Raw genomic sequence first — 17,862 nt, 5'->3', positions numbered from 1 at the left:
CTCCCTCTCCCTCTCCCTCTCCCTCTCCCTCTCCCTCTCCCTCTCCCTCTCCCTCTCCCTCTCCCTCTCCCTCTCCCTCTCCCTCTCCCTCTCCCTCTCCCTCTCCCTCTCCCTCTCCCTCTCCCTCTCCCTCTCCCTCTCCCTCTCCCTCTCCCTCTCCCTCTCCCTCACCCTCTCCCTCTCCCTCTCCCTCTCCCTCTCCCTCTCCCTCCCCCTCCCTCTCTCCCTCTCCTTCTCCTTCACACTCTCCCCCTCCCTCTCTCCCTCTCCTTCTCCTTCACACTCTCCCCCTCCCTCTCTCCCTCTCCTTCTCCTTCACACTCTCCCCCTCCCTCTCTCCCTCTCCTTCTCCTCCACACTCTCCCCCTCCCTCTCTCCCTCTCCTTCTCCTTCACACTCTCCCCCTCCCTCTCTCCCTCTCCTTCTCCTTCACACTCTCCCCCTCTCTCTCTCCCTCTCCTTCTCCTTCACACTCTCCCCCTCTCTCTCTTTGTCTGTAATTGGTTCTCTAATGTGCTGTACATGGAAATATTGCATATTGGGTTTAAAGCAAATGACTGCCAGAAGTGCTGCTATTGAATTGATACCAAAATTGACTGCATATAAGTGATAAACAAGCATGAATCTTTGAACTTCTGCAACTGTTGAAAGCTCCATAGGCAGTGCAGACATGAACTACTGTAATAATCCATCATGTATGGAGCATAGAGACCTTCAAATTCTCTGAAAGAGCTCTGCAATCAAAGTGTTAATTATTACAGTTCAGTTAGGTGGGTTATTCCAGGTAGGAGATTTATTCAGGAATTATCAGTATCTTTTCTTTCACAGTCTCTTTGGCTTAGATGCATATTTGTTTACATAATTTCACATCCTTTTAATATGGATAATTGTTCACAGTAACATTTGCCTTGGGCACGAACTTCTGTAAGAAACTGCAGTGAGGTGTTGAAGTTTCAGTAGTTATCTGGGTACATTATTAATCAGAGAATACTTTTTAAATAACTTGTCAGTTTGAATGGGAGTTTGATTTTGGTGGAAATTGAAAGTATTTGAGTTTAATTGTTATATATTCTCCACTTCAATAGTTCCAGTGCATGCATAAGTTACCAGTAGAAAAACTAAGTAAATAAAAGACGAGGAGGATCATTCACAGGATAACCCTGTCTCTGATGATCTAATAGGAGAGAAGTATGTTGCTGATTGTGGTGTAATTTAACTGGATAAATAAAAAATCTACTCACCAAGCAGCTGCAGAACACCCACATAAAAGAAGGTTGTAATTAGGTAAGCTTTCATAGCCAGTGGCTCTGTCTGCAGCAGTAGGGTTGAAGGGCAAGGAAGAGTGGTGAAGAAAAAGCACTGGAGAGGTCTAAGAAAAGGGGTAGATTTTGGGAAAGTCACCCAGAACTGTGGGTCAGGGGAGACAGGCTGCACAGGATGAGAAGGAAAAATCGGTTATTGGAGATTGCATTGGACAAGATTTGAAAACCTGAGAGCTTAGAGGTGGAAGACAGGACAGAGATTACTGTTTAAATGGCATGCATGAGCTAAAAAGAGTGAAAAGCTAAGTGCATCGTACATAGCAGAGGTGGGAGGGAGGGGGGGGGGGCAGTGAAATATAGACAGGTAAGACAATGAAAGCTGTAGAAAACTAAAATAAAGTGAAGAAAAGAGTAGTTACTGTGAAGAAATGCCAACACAGAAGAAATTAATGTAAATTAAGGCCAGGTGGGTGTCAAGAATCAAGGTAATGGTGTAGCGCTGGTATATGACATATGACGTGTCGTTTCACAGGTGGCTCCCCCTCCTCTGTGAAATGACACGTTATGTAAACACTGTTTGGCCTTTTACATTGGCATGACTACCACCAAATTATCAATTAGGATGAATGGGCAAATGCAGGGGTGTACAGTGGCAACACGCAATATCCTGTTGCGGAGCACGTTCTACATGTCAATTACGGCCTCGGTGCCTGTTTCACCACATGCACCATCTAGATTCTTCCCACAGACACCAGTTTCTCAGAACTCTGAAGTTGGGAACTAGCGCTACAACATTACCTTCCACCCATCTGGCCTTCATTTACATTACTTTCTTCAGTTTCATCATTTCTTCACAGTAACTATTCTTTTCTTCACTCCATTTTAGTTTTCTACAGCTTTCATTGTCTTATCCATCTATTTTTCATTGCCCCCTCCCACCTCTGTTACATACAATGCCCTTGGCTTTTCACTCTTATTAACTCATGCATGATGTTTAGGCAGTAATCTCTGTCCTGCATATTACCCTGTCTTCTACCTTTAAGCTCTAAGGTTTTCAAATCTCATCTGATGCAGCCTCCAACAATCAGTCTTTCCTTCTCATCCCGTGCGGTAAGTCTCCTCTGACACACGGTTCTTGGTGACTTTCCTGAAATCTAACATTTTTCCTAAACCTCTCCAGTCCTTTCCCTTCACCCCTCTTCCTTCCCCTTCTACCTTTCTGCCTGAAGAAGGAGCCACTTGCTTCAAGAGCTTGCCTAATTACAACCTTCTTTTACGTGTGTGTTCTGCTGCTGATTAGTGAGTAGATTTTTTATCCATGCAGTTAAATAATTCTGTCAAAAATTGATTGTTTTCATTGTTTAGACACTCATGTGTAAGAAACACATGAGTGTCTAAAATACAGAAGGGTCTTTGTAAGTGGAGAATGTGAAAAAAGTAGTGAACCTTTAATATCTAGATTGAGAGACAGTTCATTTGCAATTTTCACTTTTTCTGAGGGTCTTAGGCAGGTCATGCAGGTACATGCAACATTAGTTGAATGTGGGCATGGGAACTGGGTTGGGACCATGGAATTAGAGAAAAATAGAGTGCTTTTAATTTTCTGCAATATAATTGTGCAGCAGTCCAGACACAAGTGCAGAATGTGAGTAGTCCATTTCAGACTTTCTAAAGTGCTTTATGATATTTATGAGTTACTAGATGCAGTTTTCTACGACATCTCACAATATTAATGACCTGTGCATTGAAAATTCAAATTTTCTGCCAATATACTTCATCAATTTATCTTTATTATGCTTTGTTTCTGATCACAGGTTGTACAGACATTTGCCAGACATTTTCAGACTCAAGAGAAAATGCCAGAAGACATGCTCATTCGTTTATGTGCATCAAAGCATTTGTTTGCTGCATCAGAAATGCAATTACAAGTGTTTTATTCAGCACTTGACCAATGCTATCACAGTCACCACCCTTTACAGGGCTCAACAACAGATGTTCTAGCACAGCTTCAAAATAAATACTATGGAATACCATGTGTTGCCAATACAGTAAGTAATTCCTTTGTTCTAAGTACATTTGTTCTTACAACTGTAGTGTGGAATCAAGGGTTGTAATTAATATTGGTTAATAAAAAAGAAACAGTAATTGGATATAAATTTTAATACTGTAATTGTGTGGTAATGGGGAAAACCAACATTTTATATAACTGTAAATGGTGGTGATAAAAAAATGGAAGTAAAATTTTATGTCTAATACAACCATATTTCTGGAAGAGAACCATTCTTTCACGAATTCGATTTGAAATGCAGTGAGAACTTCTGTACTATGGTAGAGACTGATGGTGGCATGAGTTAGAGCTATGAACAAGCTTAAAAAATTCTAGCAATTTATGAATAGGTGTTCTCTTGTTGGAATGTAGTAGTAGCACCTAACTGAAATAAAGCCATGATTTTCTGTATAAAACTCTTCTGAGTTGACTGCAGGCTTGCAGCAGCAGCAGCAGCAGCAGCACTACTTCTTAACAGTGGAACCCAGGCTTACGCATTTCATATTTTGTGACACTTCAGAATACATGCTAGAACATATTATCTTCATCGAGACACAATTAGTAAGTGAGTGGGTAGAGGACTATGTAGAATAGAAGCAAGTTGTGACATCAGATGAAGCCCACTGTAACTTGGGTTAATACAGTGGTCGTCTTGCTGGTGACAGACATGTCTGATGAGATGAGCTGCCAGCTTATGCCATGTCAGCCTTAGCTGGTATCAGTTACTGGTACTCTCAACAGTACCCCAACCACAAGCTAATTGTGGGTGGTGAATTCATATGCGCACTCAAAAAGAAACAAAATAGAGAACCCTGTATCATATCTACTTTCTGTAGTCTCATTCTGGAAAATCTAAGAATGTTTTACTAAAACCTTAAACATGTGTTGCCGAGAATCTTGAGGAATCATTCACAATATCTTGAGACACACACACACACACACACACACACACACACACACACACACACACACACACACTGTTTCTTCCTTTTGCCTCCTGAGTTGTAAGGTTATGTACATGGTTGAGCATATGTAATAGTCGTCACTTGGTTCTTTATCAGAGGACTGCTAACCTGCCTCCACGGCCAGATCACCAGTCTTCACCAATACCCTGCACTACATTCCAAACACTTCTGCAGTGCGTAGTGAAGTGAGGGGATGTGTCAGTATTGTTGCTGATATGTCCGTCTGAAGGGGACGTCAAGTATGTGAGCACCCCCCTCCTCTCTCTAGCCCCCCCCCCCCCCCCACACACACAAATTCCAGGCATTAACACATGTGCATGCAGGCAAGTCGCTTACTTTGCAAAGGAAAGATGCCTGCGGGCACAAAGGACAGTGAAAACCTTTCCAGTTAGGTGGCTAAACCTTCCTTTCAGGATCTCCTAGCCATTCATGCCATACACTTGAGTACTGGACCCTTGTGTCCTGTAAAAGTAACACTTGTCCGTTGCTGGACTCATCAATCATTTTGAGTCCATAAAATGATGAGTAGAAGATTAAATATCAGGGTCTGAAGGCATTAAAAGAAAACAGATTTTCTTCTGGCATTTGCCAGTAATAGACTGAAACTTTAATTTATTTACCTGTATCACCATTTTTGGTATAAAGATTTTGCCTTTGCTAACTGAAGGGTGATCTGTGCATCAAAGATGAAATTAAATTGATGAGTATTTGCTTTACAATATTTCATTTCCCTTTTCCAGGCTTTCAGTACCAACAACCTTGTTATATATTTTAGTGACTATGGTGTTAAAAATGTAAATGTGAAATGTAGGAACGGGAGGAAAAGGAAAGGAATGTGGAGGAAATGTGATGGCTAGTCACACAGGGCATTACAATAAGGCAATAGTGAAAGTTGAAAATTAGTGCTGGATTGGTATTCAAACCTGGATTTACCACTTCTTAAGAATCATGGCCTAACTGCTTTGGCCAGCCGGGCATGGTCCATGACCAACTTAAATTTCCAACTTACTGCACAATGCATTGTAGTGTCTCTCATCCATTAAACTCAGTACTCACAAATCCTGATTCCTGCAGGTATTTGGACAATATTTGTGCATTCGCACTGAAACAAATGTCAAGGAGCTGTCCCCTTCTTTTTTCAGAAGTGTATGTATCTGAGTGGTACCTGTTCTGTCAGACATGTCCGACAGTACAGACATCCTTGATGACACAACTGGTACATACATGTAAACATGAAATGTAGGACCAGCTGCATCGTCACGAGTGAGGCCTGTTCTGTCGGACACAGATATATACATTTATGTTAAAAATGTTTGAAGTTCAAATCACGAAGCACTAGGCAACTTCTGGATGCATCAATTAAGTGTTGGTCTGACTTCCAATCAGTGCTGATTCCCTATCATTGTAAACCTAACACGTGACTCACAGACCACTGAATCACAGCACTCCCACGTCTCATTTTAAAAAATCCATCAACTCACTTTACAAATTATATTTTCCTGGAGACATATTCGAGTCTCAACTTTATCTTCAATAATGTGAGAAGCTGAAGTAATAAATTAAAATTTGTGCCAAGGCTGGACTAGGACGCAGTTGTCCTGCTTACTAGGCAGATGTGTAATCCACTTCAATCACTCTGGCATTGTGGCTGACACAGCTTCATGGGCTACCCTTGTCCAATGCCCTCCCTAACACAAACGTCAGTTCACACCTCAGCCCATCTTGATTTTCTCCTTCTTAAATCGTCAGTATTGCCTATGTGAAGTAGTGAAAACACATCTTCCTAGTAAGCAGGGACCCGAGTTCAAATACAGGCCTTGGCATAAATTTTAATTCCTTACTTCAGCTTGTGTCCTTACTGAAGATAAAGTTGAGACTCAATGTCTGCAGGAAAATTAATTACATCTGGTCAGTAGCTCACCTATATCCGAGGTACTGGCAGGGTTTCCCCATTACATACAAAGCTGTGGTGTTATTCCTATATCGGAGGGCCTCGGCAGTACTTACGATTTAAGGAAAATTAAGATAAGCTGAGGTGTGAATTCAAGTTTGTGTTAGTGAGGGCACTGGACTAGGGTAGTCTGAGCAGTTGTATCAGCTGCAATGCCAGGGTGGTGTCATGGATTACACATCTGCTTAGTAAGCAGGAGAGCCAGTTCCAAGTCCCAGTCTTGGCTCCAATTTTAATTTGTTACTTCAGATTCTATCCTTATCACTTTAGAAAGTAAGCTGTTTGTCCAATCTTCAGCTTTATAATGAAATTCAAAATGATCCCGAGAGCCTTCAGTTCTTTTTATGTTATGAAGTTGCTTAGCCTTAAACATTGTACCATAATGTTTACATGTGTAATGACGTAGTTTGAATTAGGAAACTTCTCACCGATTCAGTCTTCTTCACTTAGTCGCCGTGTGAAATGTGATTCTGAACAGTAGAGTCCAAATTAAAATGAGTATTTGCTTTTCAGTATTTCTCTTCATCTTTCCTAATTTTCAATACCAGCACTCGTGTAATATCCATCTGTCTCCCCCTCCCCTCCTCCCCAATTGCTACAGCTTCACTTTTCAGCCTTGCCAATATAAAATCCACCATAATAGTGATTTAGTGTTTCCTTATATTTCTGACTTTTATTGAAAAAAATAATGCTGTTTTGGAATGTCGATAAACATTTGTTACAGATGTGTGGCTACAAACATTTCATGTGAACAGTATCTAGGCTCATACTAACTAATGCCTTTACATAAATTCTTATCTTTTTCTTCACTAGCATTGTTGTGCCTTATTTCCATGGAAGCACATAGGAATACTCTTGAGATCCTCCGTGGCGCTTGGTACAGCTTTGGTAACTCCATGCAACATCTGCTGTGATGTAGGAATTCCTGCTGTCTAATATCACCCACCACTGAAGGAGAACTTCAAAGAAATAATAAAAATACAAAACAAATATCTGAACAGATATAATGGTGTGTTTATAAGGGCAATAAAAATTGCATATTGCTGAAAATATATCGTAGGGATGTTGACGGGCTTCATTGACAACCACTTCAGCTAAATGTTCAGCAACATTATCTACCATTTTTCTCCAACAGTGTTTGCAGCAATACATCTGAGGTTTGAAGAGTTTACACGGACCACACTATGACTGTGAAATGAATGAAAGCTGGCTAGTAGAAGTGGGTGTGGCTTTCCTGCTTATGCATTCCACAAAGAAAAAATTGAACAGTGGAAACTCCAGGTAGAAATCTCAACAATGTAGGAAAAGATAGATTGCTAATTACTGTAAAGAAGACATGTCAATTTGCAGACAGGCATGATTAAAAGACATTCACGTATAACTTTTTTCTTGGGCCGGAAATCATCATGTGGGAAGCAAGCAGCAAACTGGAGGGGGTGGGGAAGGGATAGTAGTGTGCAGGTGGGGAGTGAGACGGACACTATCTGGTGGAGTGTGCAGGAATTAGACTGCCTACAGGTGCAGTGTCAGGAGGTTGTGGACAGAGAGGTGGGTAAGAAAGGAACAAAAAAGGAGAGGAGTGGGAAAGATGGACCGATGCATTGGCAGAGGGCTACAAATAAACAGGGCAGGAGATGAGAGTGGAAAGCATGTGATAGGACAGAGGGCGTGGAAACTGTTGGGTGAACGGTGTGGGGACAAGATATTACCCTAGGTTGATGCCAGGATGATTATGGGAGTGGAGGACATGTTGTAAGGATAACTCCATCTGTGCAGTTCGTAAAAGTTGGTGATGGAGGAAAAGAGCCAGATGGCTCAGGTAGTGAAGCAGCCATTGAAATTAAGCGTGTTATGTTCAGCTGTTTGTTGTGCCACAGGGTGGCCTACTTTGCTCTTGGCTAGCCGGCCGGAGTGGCCGAGCGGTTCTAGGTGCTACAGTCTGGAACCGTGCGACTGCTACGGTCGCAGGTTGGAATCCTGCCTTGGGCATGGATGTGTGTGATGTCCTTAGGTTGGTTAGGTTTAAGTAGTTCTAAGTTCTAGGGGACTGATGACCACAGCAGTTAAGTCCTATAGTGCTCAGAGCCATTTGAGCCCTTTTTTTGCTCTTGGCTACAGTTTGATGGTGGCTTTTCATCCTGGTGGACAGCTGGTAGGTAGTCATATCAATATAAAAAGTTGTGGAGTGACTGCAGCAGAGCTGGTAAATGACATGGCTGCCTTCACAGGTAGCTCAGCCTCTGATGGGGTAGAACAAATCTGTGAAAGGACTGGAATAGGAAATGTTGCTGGGTGGATTGGGCAAGTTTTGCACCTGGGTCTTCCACAGGGATATGATCCTTGTGGCAATGGGTTGGGATTGGGAGTGGCATAGGGATGGACTAGGATCTTGTGGAGGTTGGGTGAGTGACGGAACACCACTTTAGGAGGGGTGGGTAGTGTCTCGGGCAGGATGTCCCTCATTTCAGAGCGCGTTGATAAGTAATTGTTACCTGTCATTACGCATCATTGATTACCTGTCATCTTGCAGCATTGTGTGAAAAACTGCAGAAATCAATGTGGGACATACAACAAACGTATCCGTTGGGACAGTGTGGCAAAATTTGGTGTTAATGGGCTGTGGCAGCATATGACTGATGCACGTGCCTTTGCTAACAACATGACATCGTGTGCAGTGCCTGTCCTGGGCTCGTGACCATATTGGTTGTACCCTAGATGAATGGAAAAACGTGCCTCATCAGACGAGTCCCAATTTCAGTTGGTAAGAGCTGATGGTAGAGTTCAACTGTGGCACAGACCCCACACAGGCAGGGGCCTGTGTTTTCAACAAAGCCCAATGTGAATACCATCGAACATTTATGGGACACAATCAAGAAGTCAGTTCATGCATAGAATTCTTCACTGGTAACACTTTCACAATTTTGGATGGCCATAGAGGCAGCATGGCTCAATATTTTTGCAGAGGACTTCCAGTGATGTGATGAGTCCATGCCACATCAAGTTGCTGCAGTAGACTGGGCACAAGGAGGTCTGACATATCATTAGGAGTTATCCCATGGCTTGTGTTGCCTCAGTGTAGAATGCTGTACAATAATTGCAGCACAGCACTGCTGTTGTAATAGAAGTATTGTTAGCGTGTTTGATATGAATAGGGAATACTGTCATCTGGATAATCATGACATTTCCATATAATTGTTTGTGGATTTAAGCTTTAGCAATGAAATGTCAGAATGTAGTTGATCATAAGGAGTAGGTAGTAGGTCTGCTATCTAGAGGACACTGGACAAATATGATCTGAGCATTGGGGATGTTGATGTACAGCAATGTGGATTCCACTGTGACAAATAAGGAGTCTGAGGGTAATGGAGAGAACTGTGGATGTGTGGTGGTGGAAGCAGTTAGTGTGTTGGATGTGTGAATGGACATTCCAGACAGTTGGTTGGAGGTGCTGGTTTATGAAGACAGAGAATCTTTTTATGGGAGCATTTTAACAAGTTACAATGGCACCATTCAATGCTAACTTTTTTTATCTACATCTATACTCTGCAAATCACCGTGAGGGTGTATGGCAGAAGGCATGTCCCATCTTGCTGGATATTAGGGTTTCTTCCTGTTCCATTCATATATTGAGTGCTGGAAGAATGATTAATCAAATGCCTGTGTGTGTGTGTGTGTGTGTGTGTGTGTGTGTGTGTGTGTGTGTGTGTGTGCAGTAATTATCCTAATCTTATCCTCACAGTCTCTATGTGATCAATATGTAGCGGGTTGTAGAATATCCCTAGACTAATCATTTAAAGCCGGTTCTCGAAACTTTGTTGTTAGATTTTCTTGGGATAGTTTACGTCTGTCTTCAAGAGTCTTCCAGTTCAGTTCCTTCAGTATCTCTACAACACTCTCCCATGTATTAAACAAACCTGTGACCATTTGTGTTGTGCTTCTCTATATACGTTCAATATCCCGTGTTAGTCCTATCTGGCATGGGTCCCACACACCCTTAGCAATATTTTAGAACCATTTGCATGAGTGATTTTTAAGCAGTCTCGTTTGTAGAAAGATTGCAGTTCTCCAGTATTCCACCAATAAACCGAAGCCTACCACCTGCTGCTTTACCCACACTGAACCTATGTAATCATTCTATTTCATATCCCTGAAAAGTATTACTCCCAGGTATTTGCACGAGTCGGCCAATTCCACCAGTGCCTCATTGACTTTTTTTGTTTTGTGAACATTTAGAGTGAGTTGCCAATCTCTGCACCACATTGAAATCTTATCAAGATCTGATTGAATATTTATGCAGCCTCTCTGAGATAGTACTTCATTAAAGCCTGATTTTACTATTAATATGTCTGCAACATGAAAAGGAAAGGTCCCAACACACTTCCCTGGGGCACGCCTGAAATTACAAAGGTTGTTGATAAATTAAGGTCTACATCACTTTTTCACATAGTAAACATTATTTTATTGCAAAACCAATTACAGTTATATAGCTATTTCTTATTATAGTCCCTGTCGTGATTGATGTGTTTTTGAAGATGCTCTGGAAACTTTTTCATACCTATCCTGTACCACTCTCTCGCCGACTTGTGAAGGAAGGAATGGACAGCTGCCTTCAGCTCTTCGTCACTTGACAATTTTGTTCCCCCCAAACATTGTTTCAAGTTGGGGAACAAATAGTAAATAGTAGTCACTGGAAGACAAGTCAGGGCTGTATGGAGGATGTTGTTGTTGTGGTCTTCAGTCCTGAGACTGGTTTGATGCAGCTCTCCATGCTACTCTATCCTGTGCAAGCTTCTTCATCTCCCAGTACCTACTGCAACCTACATCCTTCTGAATCTGCTTAGTGTATTCATCTCTTGGTCTCCCCCTACGATTTTTACCCTCCACGCTGCCCTCCAATGCTAAATTTGTGATCCCTTGATGCCTCAGAACATGTCCTACCAACCGATCCCTTCTTCTAGTCAAGTTGCGCCACAAACTTCTCTTCTCCCCAATCCTATTCAATACCTCCTCATTAGTTACGTGATCTACCCACCTTATCTTCAGCATTCTTCTGTAGCACCACATTTTGAAAGCTTCTATTCTCTTCTTGTCCAAACTAGTTATCGTCCATGTCTCACTTCCATACATGGCTACACTCCATACAAATACTTTCAGAAACGACTTCCTGACACCTAAATCTATATTCGATGTTAACAAATTTCTCTTCTTGAGAAACGCTTTCCTTGCCATTGCCAGTCTACATTTTATATCCTCTCTACTTCGACTATCATCGGTTATTTTACTCCCTAAATAGCAAAACTCCTTTACTACTTTAAGTGTCTCATTTCCTAATCTAATTCCCTCAGCATCACCCGAGTTAATTTGACTACATTCCATTATCCTCGAGTCCGCCCCAGTAGCTGAGTGGTCAGCGTGACGGATTGCCGTCCTCCGGGCCCGGGTTCGATTCCCGGCTGGGTCGGAGATTTTCTCCGCTCAGGGACTGGGTGTTGTGTTGTGTTCATCATCATTTCATCCCCATCCGGCGTGCAGGTCGCCCAATGTGGCGCCGAATGTAATAAGACCTGCGCCAAGGCGGCCGGACCTGCCCCGCGAGGGGCCTCCCGGCCAATGACGCCAAACGCTCATCATCATCATCATCATCATTATCCTCGTTTTGCTTTTGTTGATGTTCATCTTATATCCTCCTTTCAAGACACTGTCTATTCTGTTCAACTGCTCTTCCAAGTCCTTTGCTGTCTCTGACAGGATTAAAATGTCATCGGCGAACCTCAAAGTTTTTACTTCTTCTCCATGAATTTTAATACCTACTCCGAATTTTTCTTTTGCTTCCTTTACTGCTTGCTCAATATACAGATTGAATAACATCGGGGAGAGGCTACAACCCTGTCTCACTCCTTTCCCAACTACTGCTTCCCTTTCATGCCCCTCGACTCTTATAACTGCCATCTGGTTTCTGTACAAATTGTAAATAGCCTTTCGCTCCCTGTATTTTACCCCTGCCACCTTCAGAATTTGAAAGAGAGTATTCCAGTCAACATTGTCAAAAGCTTTCTCTAAGTCTACAAATGCTAGAAACGTAGGTTTGCCTTTTCTTAATCTTTCTTCCAAGATAAGTCGTAAGGTCAGTATTGCCTCACGTGTTCCAACATTTCTACGGAATCCAAACTGATCTTCCCCGAGGTCGGCTTCTACCAGTTTTTCCATTCGTCTGTAAAGAATTTGCGTTAGTATTTTGCAGCTGTGACTTATTAAACTGATAGTTCGCGGTAACTTTCACATCTGTCAACACCTGCTTTCTTTGAGATTGGAATTATTATATTCTTCTTAAAGTCTGAGGGTATCTCACCTGTCTCATACATCGTGCTCACCAGATGGTAGAGTTTTGTCATGACTGGCTCTCCTGAGGCCATCAGTAGTTCTAATGGAATGTTGTCTACTCCCGGGGCCTTGTTTTGACTCAGGTCTTTCAGTGCTCTGTCAAACTCTTCACGTAGTATCTTATCTCCCATTTCATCTTCATCTACATCCTCTTCCATTTCCATAATATTGTCCTCAAGTACATCACCCTTGTATAAACCTTCTATATACTCCTTTCACCTTTCTGCTTTCCCTTCTTTGCTTAGAACTGGGTTGCCGTCTGAGCTCTTGATATTCATACAAGTGGTTCTCTTCTCTCCAAAGGTCTCTTTAATTTTCCTGTAGGCAGTATCTATCTTACCCCTAGTGAGACAAGCCTCTACATCCTTACATTTGTCCTCTGGCCATCCCTGCTTAGCCATTTTGCACTTCCTGTCGATCTCATTTTTGAGACGTTTGTATTCCTTTTTGCCTGCTTCATTTACTGCATTTTTATATTTTCTCCTTTCATCAATTAAATTCAATATTTCTTCTGTTACCCAAGGATTTCTATTGGCCCGCGTCTTTTTACCTACTTGATCGTCTGCTGCCTTCACCACTACATCCCTCAGAGCTACCCATTCTTCTTCTACTGTATTTCTTTCCCCCATTCCTGTCAATTGTTCCCTAATGCTCTCCCTGAAACACTCTACAACCTCTGGTTCTTTCAGTTTATCCAGGTCCCATCTCCTTAAATTCCCACCTTTTTGCAGTTTCTTCAGTTTCAATCTGCAGTTCATAACCAATAGATTGTGGTCAGAATCTACATCTGCCCCAGGAAATGTCTTACAATTTAAAACCTGGTTCCTAAATCTCTGTCTTACCATTATATAATCTATCTGAAACCTGTCAGTATCTCCAGGCTTCTTCCATGTATACAGCCTCCTTTCATGATTCTTGAACCAAGTGTTAGCTATGATTAAGTTATGCTCTGTGCAAAATTCTACAAGGCGGCTTCCTCTTTCATTCCTTCCCCCCAATCCATATTCACCTACTATGTTTCCTTCTCTCCCTTTTCCTACTGACGAATTCCAGTCACCCATCACTATTAAATTTTCGTCTCCCTTCACTACCTGAATAATTTCTTTTATCTCGTCATACATTTCATCTATTTCTTCATCATCTGCAGAGCTAGTTGGCATATAAACTTGTACTACTGTAGTAGGCATGGGCTGTGTGTCTATCTTGGCCACAATAATGCGTTCACTATGCTGTTTGTAGTAGCTAACCCGCACTCCTATTTTTTTATTCATTATTAAACCTACTCCTGCATTACCCCTATTTGATTTTGTATTTATAACCCTGTAATCACCTGACCAAAAGTCTTGTTCCTCCTGCCATCTAACTTTAACCTATCCATCGCCCTTTTTAAATTTTCTAACCTACCTGCCCGATAAAGTGATCTGACATTCCACGCTCCGATCCGTAGAACGCCAGTTTTCTTTCTCCTGATAACGACGTCCTCTTGAGTAGTCCCCGCCCGGAGATCCGAATGAGTGACTATTTTACCTCCGGAATATTTTACCCAAGAGGACGCCATCATCATTTAATCTTACAGTAGAGCTGCATGTCCTCGGGAAAAATTACGGCTGTAGTTTCCCCTTGCTTTCAGCCGTTCGCAGTACCAGCACAGCAAGGCCATTTTGGTTAATGTTACAAGGCCAGATCAGTCAATCATCCAGACTGTTGCCCCTGCAACTACTGAAAAGGCTGCTGCCCCTCTTCAGGAACCACATGTTTGTTTGGCCTCTCAACAGATACCCCTCCGTTGTGGTTGCACCTACGGTACGGCCATCTGTATCGCTGAGGCACGCAAGCCTCCCCACCAACGGCAAGGTCCATGGTTCATGGGGTGGGTATGGAGGATAGTCAACTGATTTCCCACTTGAACTTGATGATGAGATCCGTCTTGGTGTTGGTGACGTTAGGGCAGTCGTTGTAATGGTGCAAAAGAACTCCCTCTGTCAGCCAAACCCTCCTTTTGTTCTGTATAGTCCAGCGTAGCTTTGTCAGTGCCTCACAGTACCTTGCCACATTGATTTTTGTGCCTCTTTCCAGGTAGTTGACCAGGAGAACACCGTTCCTATCCCAGAATACCGAAGTCATCACCTTCCCCACTGATGGCATTTGCTTGAACTTCTTGACATTTGGAGAATTGGAGTGATGCCATTGTTTTGATTGTTCCGTAGTCTCTGGCATGAAGTAGTGGACCCAGGTCTCGTCCCCAGTTGCAATTGAATCCAGAAACTCCTCATCTTTCTCCCAGTAATGGCACAGAAATGTCTAGGCACTTTTGATGCACTTCCTTTTGTGTTCATCAGTGAGCATCCGCTGCACTTAACTGGCATACTTCAAAATCTTTTCCATGGTAGTCTTAGCGTTCAACAATCTCTCACACAATCACTTGCTGGTCTATAAGCAAAACTTCTTTGACTTTTGTCACTGTCTTGTCCGAAACTGATGGACGCCCACTGCCAGCCTCGTCTTGCTCTTTTGTACGGTCGTCCGCAAACTCCCTACACCACTTATGCACATTTTTTTACATCCACACACTTTCCTCCGTACACAGTGGTCAACTGGTGATGGATTTCAATAGGGTTTGACCCCTTATGTCATTAAGAGCTGATACCCTAAGAATGTGCAGAGAGGTGGGGAATGACAAGAATAGTGGTGCGTGAAGCAAGGAACCCGTGCTGTTGTCTGATTTAGGCTACCTCATTCCGTCTTGATGAAAGCTTGTTGGAGACCTTACTTTAAGGACGAACCTCATACTTGTACATCTGATGATGATTCTCCATCCAAGAAAACATGCCATGTCCTCCCTACAAAAAGTTCTCATTCCAGTCACAAATTTCACTTGATAGCCCATGTGATCATACTTTGGACAATAAGTGTACTTGCAGTATTGAATCGAATGCTTTCTGGAAATCAAGAAACGTTGCTTCTACATGGTTGCCTCGATCCTAAGCTTTCAATATGTAATGTGAGAAAAGTGCGAGTTGTGTTTCACGTGATTGATGTTTTCGAAATCCATGTTGGTTGGCATAGTGGAGGTTGTTTTGTTCTAGATACCGCATTACGTTTGAGCTCAGAATATGTTCTGAGATTTTACAAGAAGTCGACATCACTTAGTGGAATTCATCCTACATGCTCAATATCTAAAACCCATTTTTTGGTTTGAATTCATTGACATCATCATATGATCTGACCCATGATAAGGAAAATGCTCTTCCTTCCATAACTCAACATCTGTTCTCAAATTCATTTGACCTTGTCCTTCTAAACTCAATGGGCTATCTGCCATCTGTGGGTGCCACATCTCTTTTACAAAGCAGGAGTTAATCAAATAAACTGTTACCCTTGTCAGATCGTTCTCAGACAAATGATATTGTGCACAGCTAGCATAGAAACAAATTTCACATGTCACCTCTCCCAATGGCATTAACACAGATATTCACTGTAAATCAATGACTGGGCAGTATTCCCATCACCATTCCCATCACTATGTCACAAAGGAATTAAAAAGTAAACACATCAATTGCCAGTGGTTCAGCTATTGTTGTGCTCTGGTATGAAGGGTGTCCTACCCAAACTCCTATGCTCATCAGTTAGAGTAGTGTTGTATTAAAATTATCGTGAGGTATAGTAGTTGGCCAGTACTTACCTTCAGGCAACAAAATTTCTAGTAATGCTGATAAAAAACATCTAAATAGAAAAATAATAATCAAAGCTTTAGGAACTATATGGTCATTCTTCATGGAGGAAAAATAACTTGGTTGGTAAGTGATAAGTTATATGTGTGCGCAGGCACATTATATTCCATCTGTGCTCTATGAGGTGTTTCATGTGAGAATGATAAACCAAATGTACACATGACTGAATGGCCACTGCCAAAATATGGCTAACTGCAGCCTTGACCAGCCAACTGCTGAAAATTCAGCTCTCATCATCATCATCATTGATGTCAATAAATGCTTCCGTACCTGTTCCATTTACATGTTCACTCCCATTCTGAGAAAAAAGAGCACCAGCTCCTCTGAACTTTTTGGAATTTTCACTCCATTCTTGACCAGTCCTGCACGAGTCCCCTTCCCATTATATTACTCAAAATTTCCCTTTACATCAACCCCTTCTCTCTCTCTCTCTCTCTCTCTCTCTCTCTCTCTCTCTCTCTCTCTCTCTCTTTCTCTCTCTCAACAGTATGTGAATGTTGCCATTTTAGTCATCAGTCAACTACTTCTATTGTCCCTTTACCTCCCTGCTACCTCTCCCCCTAAATTATACCCATCACAGCTGCCAAATCTTTCTTTCTGTCTGACTTCTGTTAGCCTAACCAACCACTGATCAACAGTAACTGTTGTCATAATCACCAGTAGGGGTATTTGGGTGTCTGGTTGTGCGTGAGAAAAAATGTGTGCTTCCACCAGGAAAAGAGCAGCCTCTTTGAAAGCATCTGTAATGAGAGGTATGTATATCATGACAAATCAGTCAGCTAAAGATGAGTGGTAACCTTTTCTCATTTTTGTTTATTGTTTCAATCCTGGTGTGTCTGCTAATTTACTCGATTTTCTCTTTTCTTAGGCATGGCAGTTACGATTTTCTCACCTGGTTGGCTACGGTGCTAAGTATTACTCGTATCTACTTTCTAGAGCATTGGCCTCCTGGATATGGCAGGAATACTTTGAGGCAAATCCTTTAAGTTCATCTGCAGGTGAAAAATATAGGCGTGAATGCTTGGCACACGGAGGAGGAAAGCCAGCAAAAGAGCTTGTATCCCAGTTTCTGCAAAGAGATGTGACACCAGTGAACCTTGCACACAGTCTTATTACTGAAATAGACAATAAGAGAGAGCATATAAATAATGTAAAAAGAACATCTTCCTGTCAAGCTTAAAGTGTTATATTGTACAGAACTGTAAATTTATAAATATTACGATTGTTTATTTATTTAAATATAATTTTCTTGTTAATTTGGTTTCTTTTTAATCAATTTCCTGTATTATTAGAGGAAAATGAAGCCGTCATTACATTTGGTTGCACTGTGTCAAAACAACTTGGTAGCTAAATCCTATTTCATAAATTTGGGAATTTTCATTAATAGAATGTCACAAAATTTCTGTGTCAGTTATGTAAGAGTATCATTGAAAGTACAAATTAACGTTTTATTGATGTTTGAAGAAGTAGTGTAAAAGAATTGTGTAATAGTCATCTATATTACAAAGATTTAACAGACAGGTCC

The 17,862-nt window shown here is 41.8% G+C and overlaps 1 protein-coding gene across 1 annotated transcript in view; it reads left to right on the top strand.

Moving 5' to 3' along the window:
* Positions 1 to 17,593, top strand: part of LOC126182228 (mitochondrial intermediate peptidase) — a 148,796-nt gene extending 131,203 nt beyond the window's left edge. The window contains exons 10-11 of the mRNA XM_049924832.1: positions 3,077 to 3,310; positions 17,206 to 17,593. Coding sequence (XP_049780789.1) covers positions 3,077 to 3,310; positions 17,206 to 17,517 — 546 coding nt within the window. The 3' untranslated portion in view covers positions 17,518 to 17,593. The remainder of the gene's footprint in view (positions 1 to 3,076; positions 3,311 to 17,205) is intronic.
* The last annotated feature ends 269 nt before the right edge of the window (positions 17,594 to 17,862 follow it).

The sequence above is a fragment of the Schistocerca cancellata genome, chromosome 1 (genome assembly GCF_023864275.1).
Source record: "Schistocerca cancellata isolate TAMUIC-IGC-003103 chromosome 1, iqSchCanc2.1, whole genome shotgun sequence".
In the NCBI taxonomy this organism is placed as follows: Eukaryota; Metazoa; Arthropoda; class Insecta; order Orthoptera; family Acrididae; genus Schistocerca; species Schistocerca cancellata.
The sequence above is the reverse complement of the archived record's forward strand: the minus strand, read 5'-3'. Positions and strand labels throughout refer to the sequence as shown.